This window comes from Octopus bimaculoides, chromosome 8, assembly GCF_046866305.1.
Source record: "Octopus bimaculoides isolate indiv1 chromosome 8, ASM4686630v1, whole genome shotgun sequence".
Taxonomy (NCBI): Eukaryota; Metazoa; Mollusca; class Cephalopoda; order Octopoda; family Octopodidae; genus Octopus; species Octopus bimaculoides.
Window position 1 is genome coordinate 83,869,665 of NC_142935.1, and position 22,647 is coordinate 83,892,311.

Here is a 22,647-nt window from a genome sequence, read left to right on the forward strand (position 1 = left end):
GTTGAATAAAGATCTATTAATAAATTACACTTAAATTTCAATTAACGATTCACACTTCGTACATCATTACCACAAACAAATCTGCTGCATCTTTTCTCAAAACTTTCCAGCAAAAGTGATTAAGGTGTGACTGGAAAAGCTCATTAGTAACGATTGCGAAAGACCGCACGCTAAAGTAGCACCAAATTTTCTTATCGCAAAATGGAAAATTACATTCTTCAAATTGAAGAAAGAAATATTTTGACGGGATCAATGTTAACTATTTCAACTGTCATACACACAAAGGCACTGCAGAGAAGAAATCAAATATCATTCTTGGGTTTGTATAAAACCCTTTTATACGAACTTTCTGAAGTTGACATTATAGGCAATGACTAACGTTAGATTTAAATATCAACGGGACATAACTATCAAAATAACAAGAGTTATTTCCCTTAAGTAAAAAATTAGTATTTTGAGTTTGGTTAATTAAATTTTTTTGTTCCCCACTTGATACGTTTGTTATAAATTAAGCAAGATTTTGTCAGACAAGAAAATTTAAGTAATGATCTCCAAACACGAATCTCAAACAAGTAAATATATTCTTTAAGTTTGTTTTACGTAACCTTCAATTACTTGCCGTTTAATCCATCTCTAACCAACGCAATCTATTCTAAAATTATTTATTTTATTATCGAAAGGGACATATGTCGAAATGGATACATATGTTATGAAGAAAATAAATACTGAAGCGAAAACCTTGTTGTAATAAAAAGGTATTCGTCTTTTGGTTGCTCTGAGCATAATAGTTTAAACAACTTTATACAGCACCAATTACAAAGTATACCTAACTTATCGTCCAGACAACCCTGCAGCAAGACGTAATTTTTATGGTCTGAAAAGGTTAAAAGTAATAATCTGGATCGAGCTTCCCATTGGCAGAAGGGTGCGATCAAGCCTTTGAATGGAAGCGTGTCAAGAACTAGAACTTTTTGCATGATTACGGGGACAAAAGGGATGGCATGACTATTCTCAATCGAGGTTGGCTGTAGAGGATTCCCTACCGAGTCAGTATGGAGAAAGTTTACAGCCACTGGAATACGCGGAAGAGATAAAACGGTTGTTGTATGTAGGATGGAGGAGGCAACAGAAACAGTCTGTCGCTGATTATGGAGCGGCGGAGAGGAGTTAAGCTGGAAGTCAGGAGGGATGATGAGCATTGATGTGGCCAATACTGCTGACCCACGGTTCAAGATCAAAACACTCAATGATCGTTAAATACCATCTGATGACATTGATTCCTCCAGATCAAAGTTACAATAAATGATTACAAGTTTCAGATGAGAAAATGCTTAGCAGCATTATTTCTAATTTTACGTTCTGAGTTCAGATACCGCCTTGGTCAACTTTACCTTTTATCTTTTTGAGGTCGATAAACTAAGTAACAGTCGAACTTTAGGGTGAATATAGTCGATTAATCCCCATCCCCAAAATTTCAAGTTTTTTACCTATAATAGAAAACATTATTTTGATTAGCCGTTACAATGAAATAATCTATAGAATTGTATAAAAGCTATCTAGATCTTAGGTTGAGTTTCTCAATGAAATGTCCTGTAAAGTTTGCATTTTGTAAACATTTACACAATCCTCTTAAGATAGTGAATTGCAAATAATCAAAAAGTTGACATATTATCATAACGAAGAACACCTATCTCGCGACACCGAGATTCAGGGTTAGCCTGATAGGTGAATGGATGGATGGGTGGACGGCGGGCGGACAGAGAGAGGAAGGGACTGAGAGAGAAGACACACAGAATAGCCAGTATGTGTTACTAAATGGCGTTTAAAAATAATTTCCTAGAACGAAATTTCCTCCACACGCAGTATGCGCATGTGAACACACGCACACACACACAAGTATATGCCCAAGCAAGCTTTAAGATTCCCTCTCCAACTTCTCTCACCCTCATCTTCCAAATTACCTCTCGGAGTTGTCACATAGTATAAGGACTAAAAAACTTTTTTTTTTTTTTTTAAAACAATCATTCTAAGGGACATAACTCTGATAGGCCTAAAGTTCTTTAGTTGATTTTGTTTTTTTTATTTTTTGATCTATCAGGATTTTTTAAACATTCCTGTCACACACACAGTTATTATTTTTCAGTCATAAGATTGCGGCCATGCTGGGCCACCAACTTGAGAAATTTTAGTACTTTATCTATCCTGTTACTTAATCTATCGGTCGTTTTTGCCGAATTGCTAAGTTACAGGGACGTAAAAACACAAACACTGGTTATCAAAGTGATGGGGGACAAACACAGCAGACAGAAAGACGCGCGCACGCACACACATATATATACAACGTGTTTCTTTCAGTTTCCATCTACCAAACCCACTCACAAGGTTTTGGCTGGTCTAAGGCTATAGTAGATGACACCTGCCCAAGGTGTCACACAGTGGAACTGAACATAGAACCATGTGGATTAGGAAACAAACTTCATACTACACACCCAAATAAAAGAGTATATGAGCCCATGTAGTGATCTCTATAAATGTACCCAGTACACTCAACAGAATATAAGGTGTGAGTACTTTTTAGCTTTAGTGAAGATATAGCTGCTTCTGTCATGCTGGTGTCACAAAAATAATAATATACTGTAGTCTGTAAAGTGGTTCATGTTAAAAAGGGCATCCAGCTGTAGACATCATACCAAAATTGAAATACACAAGCAACACGTGATCCTTTGACCATAAGCTGGCTTTGAATATGGCAAGCTGTCCAACCCTTGATAGCATGGCAAGTAGATGCAAAACGATGATGTAGCAATGACTTTCCAGGAGATACTGAGGCTATCATATGAATTCCTACTTCTGTTTTCTATATGTGATTTACTTTCTACATATACAAGTGGGTGCTGAAAAGTTCCTAGCTTTGTGGGGAAAGAAAACACAGGAGGATCAGTTAATTATGGTTTTATTCGATATATTCCCCTCTCAGATTCACACTCTCATTGCAGCGGTCCTTCAGTTTTTCTAAGCCCTGTAAAAGAACTTGGAAGGTTTGGCCTCCAACCAGGCTTTTCGTGATATCTTTGAAGCCAGAAACTTTTCAGCAACCCCTCATATGCCAAGGAGTTGACAGATTTTACGTGGTTTTATTTCCATTGTGTTTATTGATCCCTTCTGATTGAGATATTGACATAAAGATGAATATCTTCTGCTTTTTCAAAGTCATGTTAAGTATACAAACTAGTATTTGTAAAGAAAGTAATATCAGCATAATTTGTGTTATTGTTGTAATTGGTTAGTCATCATTTAACATGTTTTCTATGCTGGAATGGGTCAGATGGTTTGACAGGGCCCAATAAGCCACAGAGCTGCATTAGCCCCCAATGTCAGCTTTGGCATGGTTTCTACAGCTGGATGCCCTTCCTAACAGCCACACCATAATTATCTTCAGTCCACATATAGCATTACAAAATTGAAGGATGGCATTGAATGCCTCTTCTTCCACACACAGTGTGGTATCTTATCAAAAGCCACCTGCCTTACTGTTTTTGTTCTTTTCCAGTGCTTCCTGCCATTAATTTTATAACCAATTGCTACAGCAATGAGGACTGATTTGATCGTGCACACAGCAGTAAATAAACAATTTTGCTTTTAATATATTCTGGTAAATATAAAATCTAGGCTAAATTTAGCTGGTCAACATTCATACAGGAATTGCTTCAGACTCCCATGAGGGATCACTATGGATGATGGGACCAAGTTAATAAATCCAATATCTGGGACTGTTATCTAAGATAGACTAGCTTCTATATTTAACTTTCACCCTTTCTTCGTACAAGGAACAGAACATAATATTCCATATAGTTAGTCATTTAGAGAACTAGTGAAATTCCTACCTCATTACACATTACAGCCAACTTTACATATAGCAAGTGTCCCTAGACATCTTCCTATCATTGTACTCTATATTAGCACAGTAAACCTAGCTGTCAATAATGGCTACCATATCTAGCAATATCACCTGTAAGTGTTCTATCAATATGAAACCCAAATCAATCAGCAGCTTTCAACACTCACTGCACCTCAGAGATATTTCATTTACATTTCGCTAAAACTATATTATTGTGTTTCTGACAAAGCACAGCAACCTTATATCTTAGAATAGGTTCTGATGGGTAAAAGTGAGTTATGATATTCATGCCTCATAAATTGAAATACACTGTCAGTAGAACATTAGTTTCAAGTAACCAACAGCTTACATCTTATTCCATAGATTTTACATAACCAGGGAAAATAACATCTAAAATATCAAATCAATGACAGAACAGTTTACATAGTCATTCAACCAGATAGAATGAACAACCAAATCTTCCTCAAATGACATCCTACTATCTTAAAGGACAGAGTATATAAGATGACACCATATGACTGAGCAAAACGAATAACACTATATCACACATCACATAAGATTGGTCCTTAATTCTAGGAGTCTATATTCTATATTTGTATAGGTTTTACTTAGTTGTCAGCTTTTGTTTGCAAACTGACTTAATCAACAATAGAATTAAGTGTTCCAAGAATATAAGAATCTTAGTAACAATGTGGATAGAGAAGTTCAGGGAGCTATTAGCTCTGCTGCTAACAAGTATTTTCAATGAATATAGAGAAAACTGTATGATGCTTATGTACTATGATATTGCATGGCAATAAAACACACTGAAAGCAGACGATGTGTGAAGGCTGGGAAAATATTTTCTACTCTATGTACAGGTTATACTGCTACTCTCCACCTTTCCTGTACTAACACCTCCTTCCTAAGTCATTCCTACTTCTTTCGTCTCACCATACCCAACAGCTGTCTTGCACCACATCTAGTTTACCATTCACTACATTCACCCATCTGTTACTTACCTCTTACTCTTGTGAACCTATCCACTCTCCCTTCTCTCCCTTATACTCACCTACTTGAACTTTGACAGTGCATTGACACATTGTCACCAGCATCTTTATCTTTCCAGTTACTCCAACAAAACATTTTATTAATCCAAGGTAGCCATGTATCACATCTACAGCAAACATTTGGCATAAAGTCACCTCCCTCTACTACACCCTCACCCACTCAGTTGAGGAGACCTTTTTCTATCATATGAGGTACTTGGCAACCTCACTAGTGTTGGTACCACAGAAAAGTACCCTGCACACTGTAAAGTGATTGACATTAGAGAGGGCATCCAGCCATAAAAAACATGCCAAATGCAGACATTGGAGCATGACCTTCCTGACACACTGAATACTGCCAAAACATCCAACCCATGCCAATATAAGAGATTGGCATTTATTGATGTTGATAATGACAATATATGTCTCCTTGCATTATCATACAAGTGATACATTTGTTTGCCGTCTTCTGTGAAAACATTTCTGGACAAATATCAACTTACTTGGAAACAGATGAGGGTTAACAAAAAGTACATCTGGCCATGTAAAATCTGCCTTATAAAATTTCATCTGACCCATGAAAGTACTAAATAATGATGATGTATATAATGCTCTAGGTGGGTTTCTTAATATAACCTTAGGCCTGCATCTGCTACCCAGCTTTGTTACCTCTTTGAGTGACAAGTGAATGACATTGAGAAGAGGGCATCAAACTATTGCAAGCATTCTTATCACTTGTCTATCACACATCACCCTTTTACATGTTCTATCTTATTCATTGTATTCTGCTGCTCTGTTGTTACAAATTTTCTCATTTCTCTCAAACTTATCTCACTAACTCTTACTCATGGCACCATGTTGCCTATGTAGTAAGAGATTCTACTAAACCTGTGCCTATTCTGCCACAATCTTATTCACTCTCAAAACATATGAAGAGGGACAACATTAGACCTGTTTGATGTTAACATTTTGTGTAATGTCAGCCATCACTTCCTCTCTCTCTATTGACATCCATTACTCTCTTCCACCATCACCCATCTGTTCCCATTCTTTCTCTCTCTCACACCAGCAACATAAAGCCTATATTACTCTCCCTTTCATTACTTTCCCCAGCACTAACTTTTCCATCTTCCTACCCAGGCCCCACTGTCCTCACTCTTCTACCCATTGCCTTGAATTATTAGAAACTCTACAAAGTTTATGTAACTAGTGTTAGCACCACAAAATACACCCAGTACAACATAGAGGTGAGGAAAGAAAAGGGTATCCAGAAATAGAAACTGAACCAAAACTGGAATATATAAGTGAGATGTGGTCCACTGACCCATATAGAAGGGGAGTAACTGAATACTCAGAGAGCAAAAAAAGCAAACAAAATGATGATGATGATGCCACTGACAATGACATTGCCAGCATTGTATGTAAATAAAGCTCTGTGTAGAATACCATAAACTTCAAGGCAAAGTATAAAATGTTATCATGTGCAGATGTTTTATAGGTCTTCTGGACAGGTAAAGTGGGAAATGACCAAAATGTTCTAAGCAGCAAGATACAAAACAATCTCGAACAACAAGCAAGAAAAAATGAAAATATCAAACATATTTCTGCCAGTTTAGTATGGTGCTATACTTGTTTCTCTTCTTGAAAGTGACGAAAGACATCAGACAATAATTTGGCTGTCACCATGGATATCTGGAAAATTTATGTTGGTTAAGTACAACTGAAGGGAGTCTTAAAACAGTATTGCATGTTTCAGAAGCCTTTATTGGCATTGGAAAGACACTTTACTGGATAAATAAATCTCATTCAAGACAGTTGCAACACAACAGCCTCTGCAAACTGGATATGAATTCATTAAGTGCATGTATACGACAAAGTATCAAACTAAGAAATATTTCTATATTAACAAAAATGTACTATACAATTTGGAGGCATCATTAAAATTCAAATTTCTGCAATAAATAGAAGACTAAAATGAAGCAATATTCATTCCGAATACTTTTTATTTACTTTACATTTCTGTATATCAGTTTACTAGTAAAATTCTCTCATTTCTTGTCGATTGTATTAGCTATTATTATACATGTTTAGCTTTCAGAGATTTCATTTCATTAATAAAATGTCCAACCAATATTATCAAGGAAAAAATAAAGAAAAATTTTTAAATGCTAAATATTCTTAAAACTTCAACAAGGTATACAATACCTTCATTTCACACAATGCCAGTAACATATACACATAGATATATGTATGCATTACTGGCATTGTGTGAAATTAAGGTACTGTATAATTGTCTGTGTATCTAAATAAATATATATATATATATATACTCTTTTACTTGTTTCAGTCATTTGACTGCGGCCATGCTGGAGCACCGCCTTTAGCCGAGCAAATCGACCCCGGGACTTATTCTTTGTAAGCCTAGTACTTATTCTATCGGTCTCTTTTTACCGAACCGCCAAGTGACGGGGACATAAACACACCAGCATCGGTTGTCAAGCCATGCTAGGACAAACACAGACACACATACATATATATATATATATATATATATATACATACATATATACAACGGGCTTCTTTCAGTTTCCGTCTACCAAATCCACTCACAAGGCTTTGGTCGGCCTGAGGCTATAGTTGAAAACACTTGCCCAAGGTGCCACGCAGTGGGACTGAACCCGGAACCATGTGGTTGGTAAGCAAGCTACTTACCACACAGCCACTCCTGCATACTTTTATTTATATATATATATATATATATATATACACACACACCCACCCATCACACCCATCATCACCATATCACCACCACCACCACCACCACCACCACCACCACCACACACACACACACACACATATTTACTAGATTTAAATTTTCTTATATACCATGGATATTGCATGAATATTGTCTCCACACGGAGACACTGTAAAAGATAACTTCCTTCAACAATTACCTAAATTTGTTTAAAACAGTCTATTAAGTGTTTGGTTATGTTCAAGATCCACAAATAGAAACCAGCATCTAGTAAATTGATGGTTGAATTCAAATTCAAAAGAAAAATGAAAATATCAAGTTAAGACTATATCTTGGTAAATTTTAAAAAAAAAAGCTAAAACAAACTGCTGCCAAATATATTTTATTTAATTAAGACTATTTCAATCACAAAATTATCAAAGAGTCATATTATATACATATATCACTTAAAATGCTAATTCAAACATCAAACTTTTAATGCTTTGTTCAGGTGATCATACCATGAATCCAGCACAATCTTGAAAATTACCCATTTTGGTACAGATGTCAAGAAGAGAAAACAGTTATAGATTTTATTTCTTAAAATCTTTACAGTATTGTAGTATCAATCTTGTCATTACAATTGACAGCATGCAATAAATAGTTTGGCTTCTTATAACCTCAACCGTGGACTGCAAATGAAATTACAGACACATTCCATTTTATCCAGGATATCATAATTGGAGAGACACTAATAATTGTGACAGCCACTTCCCATCAGTCACATTGTCATTTCTTGATGAAACAATGAAATTGCTGTGATTATTACCTCAGCTAATGAGCTGCAGTTACTGACAGCAGAACATGGCAAGACCGAGCAATTTACCAACAAAGCTTATACCAATTCTCTAAACTAATCCCAAGCTTCTAAGTGGAATTCAGAAGCACAGATTTTATGACAGAACAAGAAATTGTCAAAATTATCAATGTCTGGTCTTCCTTATTAAAAATAAGGAGTTAAAACTCAAATGCAAAAGTCACAAACAAAAACAATTTTTCTAAGTTAATGATTTTCTAAAGGAGAAAAAATACTGTCAACCTCTGAGGTACTATGAAACTGCTTGAAGTTAGATACAACCAGACTATTGAGTTGAACACTTAAATTTATAAACTACCATTTAGGATAAAATTGGTGTTTAATATATTTAATGCAACCCTATATAGTGAAGTGGCTGTATTATACAGAGTTATTGTTCTTAATGATCAGCACCAAGAGACAGCCAATAAGAGGAAAGAAGAATTCAATTGTTCTCTTCAAAAATGGAAAGCAACTTTAGATAAATTAGCAAATAATTTTCATCAGATGGCAGAGTAAAAAGTACAGAAACTCAATTGATGAATAATGTGTATGATGCACTAAAATCTTGCAGAAAAATTAGGCACCTAAGGGGACAGAGAATGCTATTCTAATAACAGATTCTTGAAAATTAATCTATATCACTTAAAGATAAAAGACTTTTGAACCAGAAGGAAAATAATGTAAAAGTTTAAAAACTAATATCTCAAGTCTAGGATACTTACAAAGTTATTTAATAACAAACTTTTTAAATATATCTTATGACAAAGCAGGGAAATTGCTCAAAATTTTTAAGGAAATAATGTAAAAGCCAAAGTAACATTGTGTCAGTCACAATATGGAGCAGTCAAATTAATAGATTGGGTCATTACACAGAAGTAAGAAAAAAATATGTAATGAAGTGCATAGCAGTTCAAGTAGTTTGTTAGTTGATTTAATAGCTTTGGAGCAGTTTCAATATATGTAGCTTATTCAAAACAAGTTTTGAACGTTTTTTTCTTTTTTTCTTTTTTTTCACTTGACTTGAGTATAAATCATTCACATGCTGCCCGACTGATTTTGATTTAAATTCAAATCAAGTTTCCGTTGGATGTTATCAAAACTATCTTGCCCCATATAGTCAATCTCACCATGCTCCCATGCCATACGTTTTTCAAATTCATCCATTGCTGCTCTTTGTCCTTGACAGCTTAAATCTGCACCAATGATTGGACCAGTAAGAGCAATCTGCAAACGAGAAATTTATTCAAATTAACAAAAGAAAATATTAATAATGTAAGCATATAGAAAAGCTTATGAAAATTAAGCTCTACAGGGAAAAATAGAAAAACAAAAAAGGAAAACTGTTTAAAATTTTGAATTATATTCTACAAGCAAAATATCTTTTTTTATTTCTACAATTATCTTTGAATAGTAAAACCAAATTCAATATATGAATAATTTCAAATTAACATGTAGTATTAAATTGAATTTATATAGTATTTTAAATGTTTAAGGATTCTAAAATTTCTACACAAAAATCCAACATTGAAACTTACCCTAGAAAGTGGGGGAGGAGAAGGAGAAGAAGGAAGAAAAGAGGGAGGGGCAGTTGACAAATTAAAATCCTTGAAAGCATTTTAAAAAAGGAAAAAAGGCAATATAAATTAAAAGAACATAATTAGTGCATAACAGAATCCTGCCCCATAGTAATCAATGCATTAAATATACAGACATTATATGTATAAAACTATAAAAAATGTAAAGATATTAAACTATTCATAACTTTATTTCATACAAATTGTTCACTTTGATTATATTTAACACTCCGTTAACTAGTGTAGATCAGTGAAACAAGAAACGATTAATGATTTGGTATGTTCAATGAAATGCAGAAAATATATTAATGTTATAAATCATATATATATATATATATAAATTTAATGAATGGAGTGAAATGCATATTTTAACTGCATACTTTTATTGGAAATAAAAGTATGCAGTTAAAATATGAGTTTTACTCCATTCATTAGATTTATATATACTGAAGTACCCAAAATATCAAGGAGTTTCTACCTCATAAACAGGAGTTACACCACAGTTATTTTGTGATCTTTGCACCCTGGTATCTATTAACCAATTTATTTTGTCCGAGTTATTTATTAATTAGGAGAAAATAAACACATAATAATTATATATATATATATATATAGAAAATAATTAATCAAAAACCATTTCATTAATTCTCTAATATCGCTAAATTCCACCTTTTTTCATGTTAGTATTTGCAATGTATTTATACCATAAAACAGGTTCACTTCAGGAGGTACAGATTTATGTGGCTTATCTATTTATCTATCAATTGCAGTACTGATTTGCTTTTTTGTTTTTTTAGTAGACAAAAGATTTCATTGAGCCAAAATATATTTTATAACATTCCACTATATTTTAAAACTACAATAAAAGTTATCAATTATTAAAACTTAGCATTCCTTTTAATCAATGAAAACAGAATTTAGATAGACTGTTCATAAGTAAAAGTGTCATAATTAATCAAATGATTGCCCATACTACAGAACTGAAGGGAGAGCTCACTTATCAAAGATCAAATTTGACTTTTCATCATCTTACAGAACTACCACTATAAAATAGTTAGAGGACTAGAGTTTCATTTTACAGTAACATCATATCCTTCAAGTGATCAAAAAAGCAGAAACATTCAAATAAACAACTGAGAAATAAAATTTTAGCAAAGAAGAAAAAAATTGAATAAAATGCAAAATGAAATTTATGGAAATAGATTGAATTTTAGTTTATAAATTCCAAAATGATAATTTTACACTGAATTTATGGTAAAATAAAGGTACAAAAATACAATTAAACACTTTTTTTAATTTGTAAATGGTAAGCCAAAATATATCACATTTTCGCTTTGCTTATAAAAAAGCGAATTGGTTTTTAGAATATTTTATTTTAAGAAATATTAACTTTTGTATCAAATTCATTTTTCTTTATACTGATATTTCAAACTTTCAAAAACTAAAACTCATTTATATATGAAAAATAAACACTAAAAAGTGTAACTAGAAAAAGATAAAAATAGTTGGCACTTTATTTTGTTTAGTTACAAATGTTTGTGTTTTTCTTGCTTTTTCTTTTCGAAGAGAGGAGTCCAGTTTATTTTATATCAAGAAAATGTTAATTAATGGCTCAATGAAAGAATCATTTCAAAAGAAGCCTTCTTATAAATTTGATAATAGTAAATTCTAGTAAATTTCTGGGGTTGCATGTTTAGAAACAGAGGTAGATAACTAACAATGCTATACTAAATTCTTGTCTTAGTAAGCTTTCAAGTTATTTTTATGTAGACTTCACACAAGTTCAAAGCACATCCAAATTATTCTGCAATCAAATAATCAACAACTCGGCCCAGAATCGAAAGTTTGTAACAACTGTATCACACACCAAGCAAAGTAATTTGGTTGAAACAACAACCATGTTAACTACATTCAAAGATTTGGTTTAAAATGAAATGACAGGTTCCACCTAGTTCAAAAAATTTAATATTAATTATCAGTACACTAGCAAGTTTTACTACTTTCAGTACTTATCTAATAACAGAGGGATGACAGAATAGGTAGGGTGTGGTACAAACTACTTTATGGTATTTGATTTACAATCCTTCACATTCTGAGCTTATTCTATCTTGACCACTTTGCTATTATAAAATAAGTACTAGTTAATAATACAAATACTATGACCAATGTTGGTGACTATACCCTAAAAGTCAGCCAGTTGTATCTCATGTACCAATTAAGACTGGTGTTCATCATCATCATCATCATCGTTTAACGTCCGCTTTCCATGCTAGCATGGGTTGGACGATTTGACTGAGGACTGGTGAACCAGATGGCAACACCAGGCTCCAATCTAATTTGGCAGAGTTTCTACAGCTGGATGCCCTTCCTAACGCCAACCACTCAGAGAGTGTAGTGGGTGCTTTTAAGTGTCACCCGCACGAAAACGGCCACGCTCGAAATGGTGTCTTTTATGTGCCACCCGCACAAGCCAGTCCAGGGGCACTGGCAACGATCTCACTCGAAAATCCTACGGGAGCCAGTCAGGCGGTACTGGCAACGGCCACGCTCAAAATGGTGCATCTCATGTGCCACCCGCATAAGAACCAGTCCAGGGGCACTGGCAACGATCTTACTTGGCTTGCAGGGTCTTCTCACGCACAGCACATTTCCAAAGGTCTCGGTCAGTAGTCATCGCCTCGGTGAGGCCCAATGTACGAAGGTCTTGCCTCACCACCTCAGCCCAGGTCTTCCTGGGCCTACCTCTTCCACGGGTTCCCTCAACTGTTAGGGTGTGGCACTTTTTCACGCAGCTATCCTCATCCATTCTCACCACATGTCCATACCAGCGCAATCGTCTCTCTTGCACACCACAACTGATGCTTCTAATGTTCAGCTTTTCTCTCAAGATACTTACACTCTGACGGGTATTCACATTGACATTAAATTTACCAGAAATATTAATATGTACCCAGATTAATCTAAGTACTTCCAATAAGCCATTTAATAGAAATTTTTGTCAAGACAATATATCTAAAATTGAAAATTTTATCAAAATTAATGTCAGTCAGCTCAAAAGTGTTAAAAGCACAAAAAACATTTGTAACAAACCAGATTGAATGAAACCATACCAAATTAGCACTAATACAATGGATAAGAAAATTTTTTTTAAAAAAGCTTTAAGCAAAAATGAATGTAGCAGCAATAAAACAATTATATATATATATATATATATATATATATATATATATATATATATATATATATATATATATATATATATATATATGTATGTATGTATGTATGTATGTATGTATGCATGTATGTATGCATGTATGTATGTGTGCGTGTGCGTGCATGTACACACATACTAATAAAGAAAAGGACTATTCACTACCAATTATAGAAAGAAAATAGGTCACTAATTAGATAATATAAGGATTAATTTGTCCTCAAAATAGTTACATACCTTTAATTCTTGTGATTTCTTTAAAATGTAACAATTACGAAAATAAAATAAAAAAAAGAAATTCAAATGAGATGAGGTTTTAGTTGCTATTTTTAAAGCAAAAAATCAGCCAAATTTAACATGTAAATAAATCATACCATTATTGAAGACAATGTTAGTTTTGTCAAACAAAATTCAGACATATTAGAATAAAACATTTCAAAACAACATGGGAATGCAAACAAAGCCATTGACAAGGTACCCCCCTGCACCTTTATCTGGAGGGCAATACAGAAGCCAGGGATAAATGAGCGGTTGGTGATAGTTGTACAAGCTATATACGGGGATGTTGTCAGTAAGGTGAAAGTTAGCAATGATTATAGCAATGAATTTGGTCTACAGGTAGTTCACAAAGGATTAGCTCTCTGCCCCCTCTCGTTCATCAGTCCTCAAGGCCATAATAGAGGAATTTAAGACTGGCAGCCCTAGGGAGCTCCTCTATGCTGATGACTGTTCTTATAGCTGATTCACAACCAGAACAAGGTCTGGAAGCAAAAGGCTTTACAGTTAATTTAAGAAAGGCCAAAGTCCTCGTAAGTAGGAAAACAGGCAAACCACAAATCCCTTCAGGGAGATGGCCCTGCTCGATATGTAGAAAAAGTGTAGGTAGAAACTCCATAAGGTTAACCCAGTGCAAGCTATGAACATGTAAGAGGTGCAGCAATATCACAGGAAGGTTAACAGAGAACGTAGCCATTGTATGTGGCAGATACACAGGTACAATAAACACTGAGAATGTTCAGAAAATAGACCGTCAAATGCTCTGGGGGGTTACTTAGAAGTAATAAATAGCTTCTGTTACCTCGGTGGATGTTCTGAGAGCATAGCTGATAGAATAGGGACAGGCTGGGCAAAATTCAGAGTTTCTACCTTTGCTGATGAAAGGCTTCTCCCTCAGAGTGAAAGGCAGATTGTATGATGCCTGTGATGAACAGCCATGCTACATGGCAGTGAAACATGGGCTGTGACTGCAGAGAACAAGCAAAGGCTTGAAAGAAATGAAACCACCATGCTCTGCTGGATGTGTTATGCCAGTGTACATGTGCAACAGAGTGAAAGAATTTTAAGAAAAAGATTGGGTATAAGAAGCATCAGATGTAATGTGCATGAGAGAAGATTGTGCTGGTATGGTTATGTGATGCATATGGATGAGAACAGCTGCGTAAAGAAGTACCAATCTAATTGTGGAGGGAACCTTTGGAATGGCTAGACAACATGGGACAAGGTGGTGAAATATGATCTTTGGTTGAGCCTCACAGTGGCAATAACAAGTGATCGAGACTTCTGGTAATTTGCTCTGCCTGATAAGACACGTCAAGCTAAGTGAATCATAGTCACTGTCATTGCTGGTAATACATGAAAAACACCCAGAGCCCTCTGTGAAGTGGTTGACATTAGGAAGGGTATCCAGCTGTAGAGACCAAGCCAAACAGACAACTGGAGCCTGGTGTAGCTCTCTGGCTTACCAGTTCCAGTAAAACCATCTAACCCATAACTGCATGGAAAATGGATGTATGATGATGATGATGAATTGGGTGAGATTAAAACATTTACAAAAACATTCCATAAAAATTAATTCAAAACTGCCTTAATTCCTTCCACTAACTCTAGTAATAAATTGTATCCAAATAATATGTATCTAAACTAGCAGAATCAGTTTTCCTGCCATTATTTGAAGACACTGTAAAAAGTCAATCAAACTAAAACATGAACAACAAGATATTTTTTCATCAAAATTCTAACAGTTTTCCATTAAAAATACTAATTAATCCCTTACTAATTTCATAATCTCTAAATCTTTAAACTTCAAAACTGAGTTATAAAATGAGTGTTACCATCATACAACTAGTGTCATTCATTTCCAGTAGTCTGCCAAAAATACCTAGGAAATATTATCTTGCTTGGAAACAGTTGAAGGTTGATGACAGGAAAGGCATCCAGCCAAAGAAAATCAGCTTCAATAAACTCCATCTAAGCCATGGAAAAGTGGTTGTTAAAATGCTGATGGTTATGATGGAAATATTTCTCCAGTATTTTTAAAGAAAGATTTTTTTAATTAAACAAAAAAATCTTTAGCGATGATACAATTCTTGATCTGTTTCATTTTTTTTCAAATAAAATGTTCATCAACAACTAAACTGTCTTTTAATTGAACTAATAACAATTTTAAACCAGTTTTCTGATCCTTTGCTATTTAAATAAGCAGGGACTGCTTATATGTATATTAACAGCTATCACTGCAACAAAATGATCATTATAAGACTGAAACCAGTCGATCTACTTTCTAAATCCCTCCCCATACAACTATAAATCTAAGGGTAGACCTTACAACAGATACTAGTAATGACTGTGACTGTACTATCTTAAAACTGTCATCTAAAAAAATTAGATGATAAAACTTCACAAGTTATAGTTATATTTTTAATGCCAAGCTATAAAGTTACTTATACAATACAAAACATGTTGACGTGCAATAAACTGTTTTCATGCAAGGTGATTGATTTTAGTTAAATCCCATAAAGAAACTTAAACATAATAAAAAGTCTACATACCCCATGATCAATTACAGGATGAACAGACTCCATGAAAATGTTCCACCATCGCTGGAGGAAATCTGGATCATGACCAGAATTAGGCAGTGGGGTTACTGTCTTTGTTTTAGCATTATAACAGTGTTGCCAAGGTTTGATAGCGCCAAGAAAATGTACAATCTTTACGTTTTGCTTGAACCTGTGTATGAAAAATATATTATTGGTACTTTTTCCAAAAGTGAAGCATGAATAAAAATGGCCAGAATTCATAGAGAGCTTCAGGTAAAAAAAAAATTGCAGTTACAAAATAAAAGCATTCATATGAAATAAATTTAAAACTACACGCACAAAAATCTTCTACATCAAATTCAAAATATCATTACTAAAGCCCAAAATTCAGTTACATATATTCTACACATTTGAATAGGATAAAATTGTAACAATCAGTTGATTCTGGTTACTACAGATGTGATTATCTAAGTAATATTATATTAGCAGGACCTGTGAATATTTCACAGAATTAATGGTAAACTTATTGGGTTATTTCTGAAAACTTTATCCCAAAAACCTGAAAGTGTAGCCTTTGTTGTGTCTATCACTTTGCTGCTAATCATTGAAAAGTCAAAGAAATTGCAATACGATGATTACTTATTGCACTATTATATATATATATATATATATATATATATACACACATACACACACTATATATATTTTATGCATTGTTTTATAAACTTAATACACAGCACTCATAAAATAAATACTCAATGTTCCATTTTCCCCATAAGCAAAAAAAAAAAAATATTCCGTACTTATGATGCAACCTTTAGTTAAATTGCATATATCTGCCACATAAATAAGCATGAATATTTCATGGAATTGCACTCATGTGCATGCATTAAGTGATAGGTGATATAAATAACTTAGTTCAATTAAAAAATACACTTTTCAATATCCAATCACCACCACCACCTCCACCACCATCATCTCACTCCTTCCTCTCTGCCTTTCTTTAACCTCACCATCAGAACTCCACCCCTCTGCTACAATTATATTTTTAGCTCTCCTCTACCTTCAACTAACTTCTTTAACCACATAATAAATGTCTCCCCTACCTCACATCATGGATGTTTCTCTCCCTCTTTTTCTGTCACACTCTTCACATTATCCTCTTTTTCTCCTTTCTTTCCCTTCATCTAATCATGTGAAAGCATTACAATTACATTCCCTCTATCTTGCATCAAGGACACTTCTCTCCCTCGTTTTCTCTCCCCTTTTTTCTCTATTCAATGAAAGCATTACCAACAGGCTAAGTAACGCAATGGCAAGCAAAATTATCATAATACATTTCTGTTAACAGCAGCCAGACTGGACCAGTTTAAATGCATAAAACAGCTTGTTTTTTCCCTTCCCAAAATGTACCAAATAAGTTATTTCATCTACACCATTCAGTGTTTGATGAATAACTCATCATTTCATGCATAAAACAAATTCAAAAGTTATGCAGTATTGCATCATCATCATCGTCGTTTAACGTCCGCTTTCCATGCTAGCATGGGTTGAACGATTTGACTGAGGACTGGTGGACCAGGAGGCGACACCAGGCTCCAATCTGATTTGGCAGAGTTCCTACAGCTGGATGCCGTTCCTAACGCCAACCACTCAGAGTGTAGTGAGTGCTTTTACATCCCACCAGCACGAAGGCCAGTCAGGTGGGTACTGGCGACGGCCACACTCGAAATGGTGTATTTTACGTGTCACCTGCACAGGAGCCAGTCCATCGGCACTGGCAACGATCGCGCTCGGACGGTGCTCTTAGTGCTCCATTTTGAAAATTCATGCTTTCAAAACTGTCTTAATGTCTAAATTAAATTTATTGGAGACTTAAGTGTAAACCAATTATATCTAGTGAAGAAAATGAGAGAGAATTTCATAAAGAAATACATAAGCTAAATAAATTATTAATGTTGAAGAAATGTAACTTACTGCTTAAATGCTGGTAAGTAACTGTAAAATGCTTGAGAAACAACATTATAAACAAATGGCAGATGCTTCTTAATATCTTTTGTAGCCCAATCCTTAAAGAATAAATTCAATAATCCTTGGTCACCACCTACAGAGAAAGTTATAAAATATTAAATGGCATGAAAAGAAAGTATTTAATTTTAAGCAAAAATAAAATAAAATAACTCACTTCAGATTCCAAAACATTAACTGACAGAGGTTAAACTTTTACCAACTCATTTATTTCAAATGAGCATATGAAGTTACATATTTTCATACCAATCTTTTTACAATTTAGATTCTCTAAAAAGAAATAATGGGAAATGCAATTCTAGCAATGCTAATAAATGCTTGCCTTGAAAATAGTTGAATTAAACAGTATTGATTCAACGTACTTGTGTAAAATGTATTGCAGACGTTTTTACTTTAGTGCAAACTATCATATGAGAATTTAGACTACTGCAATTTCAGTTTGAAAAGATTTAATAGGTTTTTCCCTAAAAACAAATATCCTAACTAAAATCAAGTTTTACTTCTAAATATCAAAATAGAAAAGAAAAATAGACACTGATTTTGAGTTATGATATGACAGATACCAGTCTGAGGATGTCAACACACAGAGCCTGCAAATTATGTAAACTATTGCTTTCACCAAATCTATGGAAAAAGTTGAGCCTCACACTTATGTTGAAACCCATCACATCACTGCCTTTTCTACTGCTAACTACAGAAAACTTTTCAGTCCTGACTGCTTTCACACAACCTCAACTCATCACTTTAATGTCCACTTTTCCATGCTTGCATTGGTCAGATGGAATTCCTTGAAGATTTTCTACAGCCAGATGCCCTCCCTGCTGCCAACTCAAATGTTTCTAAGTAAAGTAATTTTTCCCCATGGCCAGATGTTTTTCACTGATGATTGGAAACATCACTTGCACATTTACATCCATCATTTGAAGTTAATAAAAAAAGTACTCATACACAAACACATATACACACAGTTTCCATTTACCAAATCCTTTCACAAGGCTTTGGTTAGCCTTACATCGGAAGACATTTGCCCTAGGTGTTATGCAGTGGGACTGAATCTGAAACCACATGGTTGGAAAACAAGCTTTTCAACCACATAAACATGATTGCACTGAGACAAACACATACACACACACAGCTTCTACCAACCAGTTTCACCAGGTATTGAAGTGACAGTTATATTATAAAACATTAGCTAACAACATTCACACAGTAGGACTGCAAAGCATTTTAGTCCTACACCTCATCTCGCTTATAGTGTCAACCTCCACCCAAACCACTTTTCCCAACCCTTCCTCTCTTAAGTCATTTCACAGGGATTCCCTCCCTGCCTATGTTTTTCCTGCAGCTGCCAACTTACAACTGTTCAACAGAAAATTGAATCACATTAATATCACCAAATTCTGAGGGCCTACAAAAACTATGAGCACAGTCCCTTTGTCCAGACCAAACCAATGTAAAAATAAACCTCCATTAGATATAGTGCCCATAGCCAAGAGAAGTGAGCCCTTGTTAGTGATATACCTTAGTAAAAAGATTTCCCCAAACAAGCATGAAACAATATTTCCAGCAGCTATTTAGATAAAATATATCAAATGCAACAGAGATAATCCTAGAGAAAAGGTTTATTTACCATCAAACGAGCCTTCAGTCTTAGCAAACTGAATCAATGACTTATATGTTTCTTCATTTGGTTGCATTACAAAAACACCAGAATTGAAACAATCAGGCCATCCTGGATCAGGAGCAGCAGAAAGTTCCTCCTTTTCAAAAAGCTCATCCACACTATCAAGAACCTGTAAGAGAAATTTGAGTTTGATACACCATTCAGTTAGAAGGAAACAAGACTACCAAAACAGAGAGGGTATATATATATATATATTAAAAAAAAAAAAAGGAGGGGAAATATCTAGTCACTAAATGCATTCCAACAATTCATATTTAAATCTGTAGCACCATAAAAGATATAAAAAGTGTTCTTCAAGCTTATGCAGATAATTAATGGTTTCAATCTTTGGCACAAGGGCTCACTTCTAGGGAGGGAGTTAATCAATTACATCGACCCTAGTGCTCAACTGGTATTTTATTGATTCTGAAAGGATGAACGGCAAAGTCAACCCCAACAGCATTTGAACTCAGATTTTCTTAATAGTGCAATAACAATTGTGATAGCTCACCACTATTTACGCAGATAATTATTACAAATAAAATATTAAAAATCTGCTAACAATTTACTTACCAAAGTGTCAGCATCTAAAAACACACATTTCGAGTACTGTGTTAATTTCCAACAGTAAAGTTTTGTGAACGTTACATTGAGATCAGGCCTACCAAGGAGTTGAAGATTTTTGTAGTCATGACTAGAAATTATGTCAACTTCACAAACTTCATCAAAAACATCATAAAGATTTTTTCTAAAAATAAAAATGAAAAACAAAAATATCAAACAAGGGGGGGGAAAAATCACAACAGAAACACTAAACAAATAACTGATATAAATCAATAACGTTAATTAGTTTCCATTAAATTTATTAAAAAAATCTTTTAGTCCACTACAGAAAATAAAAATTATGAGCCCCAAATCTACTGGTACTCCTTAACTCTTTTCTCTCATTGCAGCCATCTTCTAATAACACTTGCTATCACCTCACAAATCTTTTACATAAGTTGATATTTCTTTCTCAGTCACAAAAGGTCCTGCTTGAAACAAGAGACTTCTCTTCCTTATAGCATGAAACTTTACCCACTATTTAACAGATACAGGACATCACTAGTTTGCTCAGATTCTACAGCTTTTATACATCTGGCATTCAGTTTATTTAATATTCTAGTCTTTCTGCCACTTCATCAATATTTGTGAGAGAATTACCTGTGCCACATAAGGCTGCTAGCCAGAGATGTCTCACCTATTTGACAATGAAGTTCATATCAACCTCTTGGACCCTTATTGCTAATTAGTAGAGTATATGTCCATGTTTTAATTAATGGCAGCTTTTGAAGAATCTATATTCCAAATTGTTATCAATTTACTTTATATAAACATTCTGCAGCAAGTGTGACTCATATTCATGATCAACATTGATATTATCAAAAATGAATGGAAGAAAACATTGGAAATATACAGAATGACAAATGTAATTAAGTAAAAAACAAAAATTACCTGAGACTCTCAGATACACCTTTTGTAATGAGCACAACTAACTTTCTTTGAGTTTTGGTTCTCCGTAAGGATTCTCCAAGGACCAAACATCCCAATACATAGGTATCATTTGTTGCTAAGGTCACAAAAGCCTCCTTACCTATAATATATTAGTAAACTCCAATATTATGACATGTAGGCAACTTCAGTCTTTCATATTATCAAACTTTATAGAAAGAACATTACATGCAAATAAAGCAAGCAATTTGAGAATTGTGATTTTGCTTCCTTGGCAAAACTGCTAAAAAGGAAAAAATCAAGATGATCCTTAAAACTTTTAGTATTTGAGAACACTTTATGCAAAAACAGAGGCTAGCTAGACAACAATGTTCACAAGATATAATTTATCTATTGCATTTGCCAATAAAAAGTAATAGGAATACAATAGAGTGGTGATTAATTTAATCAACTAATCCACTGGATGTGTTGGTCATAAATCAAACTAACTCTTGGTTGTGTACTGGTCAAAAATATAACTAACACACTGGTTATGTCGATTATAAGTAAAACTAATCTATTGGCTGTGTGTGTATATCATAAATGTAACACACTGACTGTGTTGATCACAATTAAAACCCATTGATTGCGTCTATTGATCATATACATAAATCAATCAACATCCAACTAATACAGTAGCACTACTGTTGCCAAAAATAACTTGCACTTTTTTTTTTTTAATGTTATTTAAAAATACACGAATTACTAAATGTAACTTCCAATTCAAGATAGCTGTGAAATAATACTGCATTTGATAGAAAATAAGATGCACATTTTTTTCCAACAAGTCTCAAAAATTTACTCCAAGTCCTATCTGCAAAGTCGGGCCTCCCATAAGCTTTTAAGAACTAACAATAATTTTTTACTGAATATGAGCAGCTGAAACTGGGTTGCATATAATATGCCCGTGCATCTTTTATGATACTTTAAGCTATTAGTTAATTTTCATCAATATTATAAAGTAGTAAACATTTCACCTCAATAAAAATTTCAAATATATTGACTCTGCATTTCATTTTCTCTTCTCACACCCACTTTCGGTGGGGGGGGGGGGGTTCAGCGGGAATCTTGCCAGCAAACTGGATCATGAAGAGTTATGTACCTTGCACCAAGATAAACAAAACATTTCCTGTTGCTCAAGATTATAAGCTAAGGTATCGGAAGTAAGCATTAATATGTCTGCATATATGCACAAATGTTTGCATCTAAGCAAAGTATGAGAAGTCTTCTCCAAACAGGCAATCAAAATTAGCAGACTAATTTGGAGATTATTTAAAATTAAAGTAAGGGACCAATACTTTGTAGT

At 34.1% G+C, this 22,647-nt stretch overlaps 1 protein-coding gene across 6 annotated transcripts in view; it reads right to left on the bottom strand.

The window, feature by feature from the left end:
- Positions 1–8,047: 8,047 nt before the first annotated feature.
- The window catches only part of LOC106872431 (glycogenin-1), a 31,950-nt gene continuing 17,350 nt past the window's right edge, over positions 8,048–22,647 (bottom strand). For 2 of the 6 annotated variants that reach the window (XM_052970204.2, XM_089356720.1), the window contains exons 2-9: positions 21,306–21,444; positions 20,385–20,559; positions 19,779–19,941; positions 18,098–18,224; positions 16,133–16,310; positions 13,542–13,559; positions 10,055–10,123; positions 8,048–9,743 (exon numbers count right to left, since the gene is read on the bottom strand). In XM_052970204.2, the coding sequence (XP_052826164.1) occupies positions 9,555–9,743; positions 10,055–10,123; positions 13,542–13,559; positions 16,133–16,310; positions 18,098–18,224; positions 19,779–19,941; positions 20,385–20,559; positions 21,306–21,444 (1,058 nt within the window). In that variant the 3' untranslated portion in view covers positions 8,048–9,554. The remainder of the gene's footprint in view (positions 9,744–10,054; positions 10,124–13,541; positions 13,560–16,132; positions 16,311–18,097; positions 18,225–19,778; positions 19,942–20,384; positions 20,560–21,305; positions 21,445–22,647) is intronic. The other 4 variants (XM_014919431.3, XM_089356721.1, XM_014919432.3 and 1 more) reach the window with 2 other exon arrangements.